The sequence below is a fragment of the Corylus avellana genome, chromosome ca8 (genome assembly GCF_901000735.1).
Source record: "Corylus avellana chromosome ca8, CavTom2PMs-1.0".
In the NCBI taxonomy this organism is placed as follows: domain Eukaryota; kingdom Viridiplantae; phylum Streptophyta; class Magnoliopsida; order Fagales; family Betulaceae; genus Corylus; species Corylus avellana.
Window position 1 is genome coordinate 7,807,630 of NC_081548.1, and position 2,969 is coordinate 7,810,598.

Genomic DNA, 2,969 nt, shown 5'->3' on the forward strand with positions numbered 1-2,969 from the left:
ACTAGAGTAAGTTCATATACATATTAGGACACTACTTCTAACCCAAAAGCCTAAGCTAATGGACGTAGGTTCACTTATGTGTATTAATTACTCTTCACAATTGCATACACAACAATTCTTACACGTTACAATTTAAGACTCTAGACCTTAACAATTCTCTATTACACGTTACAAACTCTTCTACTTCAAGTGATTTATATCTCAAGTAACTCTTCATTATTACTATAATTCATATGAATTTTGTGTAGTCTTCTGACTATTCTTATATTCCAAGAATTCAGTTCTAATATAAAACCACCATGTAATTAAGTGGTGGGAAAGAGATGTGCAATTTATGACCCTGCAGCCTAAATAGTAGAGCGAGGGGCATTTTTCAAATCTCTAGCAATGCAGATTAGAGGCTTATCTTTGTTGCAGATTTCACAACATTTCTTGAAATTTGGAATGTGGACTATGGATTTTCTTCATTGTTTTAGGGCTACATGGATCCTGAATATTACATGACCCAACAGTTGACTGAGAAGAGTGATGTCTATAGTTTTGGAGTGCTACTGTTGGAGCTAATAACTGCAAGAAGGCCAATAGAGCAAGGGAAGCATATCGTGAAAGAGGTAAGGAATGCAATGGATAAGACAAAAGAGTTATACAATCTTCATGAAATTCTTGACCCAGCCATTGGTTTGGGAACAACTTTGAAAGGTTCAGAAAAGTTTGTGGACCTGGCAATGAGGTGTGTTGAAGAATCAGGAGCCGAAAGGCCTACAATGGGTGAGGTGGTAAAAGAAATTGAAAACATTATGCAACTTTTTGGGTTGAACCCCATTGTTGAATCTGCATCAACTTCAGAAACTTATGATGTAGCCGGCAAAGGCCATTACGACCACCCTTACATCGATGATGGCTTTAATTACAGTGGTTCCTTCCCTCCTTCAATGACAGATCCTAAGTGAATATCATTTCACAATTTAGAATGCTCAACTTGGTAGGAATTTTATTTTTTTTGGGTTTCCTTGTATATGTTAGAGAAACCAGTTCATCTATCTTATACATGAAACATGGATACTCATGTTAAATAATCATTTATTGTTAGGATATTTCAATAATAAATCTACTCTTTCTCTGTAGCATGTATAAATAAAATGTAAGAATGACATACCTCCATTAATCTGGAGACAAGTTTTCAATATTTGTAGTTACTCTCTAGTCTCAACCCTAATTTTCGTATATTGACCGAAATGAAGTTTAATGAGTCAACTTCACTTGTATATAGGGTGAGAGTAAATGGCTTCTTCATGTGTCCACAAAATTTGACATATCTCATTAAGGGCTTAAAACTAGACAAGCGACTATGCTAGTCTATAGAAAAAGAAGAAACAACAAAATTTATTCTAAAAAGCTTAAGTTTATGGAAAGAGATAAATTTAATCATTTAACAAACACTTTAACATTTATCATCACGTGTGGATTCAAATTTCGTTTTTTAAGAGGTGCGGCTCAATATATGAAATATTTAATTTAACTGGGAGGTTCAAACTTAAGGCTTTTTTTGGCTTTAATATCATATTAAATCACCATTTATATCAAAATTTTCTTTAAAGTATTATTGAGATCATTATGAGATCCTAGAAGTCATAGATGGTTGGGGTTTCATTTTGACAAAATTAAGGAATCTGAAGTTGTTTCCTGGAGATGACCTAGGCTGTCTACAAGGACCAAAACAGTAGAAGGGTTATTTATAGTCAATGGATATATAGTCGATTATACTAGCCATTTAGCAAAAGATTTGTATTTGCATAGGTTTTATAAAAGTGTTTTTGATTTGTGTTTTAAAATATGTTTTCAAAAATGAAAACTAAAAAGTGTTTTTAAATAAAATTTACATATTAAAATTAATTTTGAGAACCAAGTTTGAAAAGTGCTTCTGAAGGAAAATATTTTGATGCAATATTGAAAACATTATTTTCAAAACATAAATAAACAACACAGAGAGAAAATTTACCAAATTACTTCCTGAGTTTCATTGCTTTTGGGGAAAAATGTAAAATTAGTCCTTGTGGTTTACCTGATTTATAATTAACCCCTAGTGGTATTAAAATAAACTCAAAAGTCCTTGAGATATGCCAAAAATATAATGTAGCTTGGCCATTTGTCCTAGACAATAGAGCGATCGGATGGTGTGGGCATTGTCTCGGAATGGAGATTTCACTGTAAGAAGCGCTTACCACTTTGTTAAAGATATGGTAGAGAGTACCAAAGGATGTAGCTCCAATATGGATTTCAGCACACAACTTTGGAATAAGATTTGGCATGTGAAGGGACCCAGAGTACTCAAGTCTTTTTTATGGATGGCTTGCATCAATATCCTTCACACAAAAGGCAACCTGTACAAATGAGGTGTTATAGAAGATCCATTATGCCCCATCTGTAATTTTGAACCCAAAACGTTGAGCCATGCCCTTTGGAATTGCCCGGCTACCACGTATGTATGGTTAGAAAGCCCCCCGCGCATTCAGAAATGTGTCATCATAAAGGAATCCTTCTTGAATATCTTCAGTATGCTGCTTGACAAGTTTGGGGAGGAAGATATACAATTGATTACGATCACTGCTAGGCTTATTTGGTTACGACACAATTCAGTCGTATTTGGCGCGGAGTTTTCACCACCAACGACACTAGCCAGACAAGCAAGAGAGCAATAGGAGGACTTCAATTCAGCTGATTAGGCTCACCGTGACCAGCTGTTCAAACCATCTCTCCAGCGACTAGGTGGAAGCCATCGAATAGGGGCTTAGTCAAGGTGAATTGGGATGCTGTGCTTGACCGAGCCGGGGGGAAAGGTAGGCATAGGCATTGTTGCTCGTGATCATGAAGGTAAAGTGATTGCTGCACTGAGCTGCTCATTATCTGCTACACTCGATCCCACCTTTGCGGAAGCCTACGTGCTTGGAAGCTAGCTGAGTTTTGCTCCA

General features: G+C 36.0%; 1 protein-coding gene across 1 annotated transcript in view; it reads left to right on the forward strand.

Moving 5' to 3' along the window:
• Positions 1–1,142, forward strand: part of LOC132190818 (leucine-rich repeat receptor protein kinase HPCA1-like) — a 6,221-nt gene extending 5,079 nt beyond the window's left edge. Inside the window, exon 16 of the mRNA XM_059605857.1 lies at positions 477–1,142. Within this exon, the coding sequence (XP_059461840.1) occupies positions 477–950 (474 nt within the window). The 3' untranslated portion in view covers positions 951–1,142. The remainder of the gene's footprint in view (positions 1–476) is intronic.
• Positions 1,143–2,969: the final 1,827 nt, after the last annotated feature.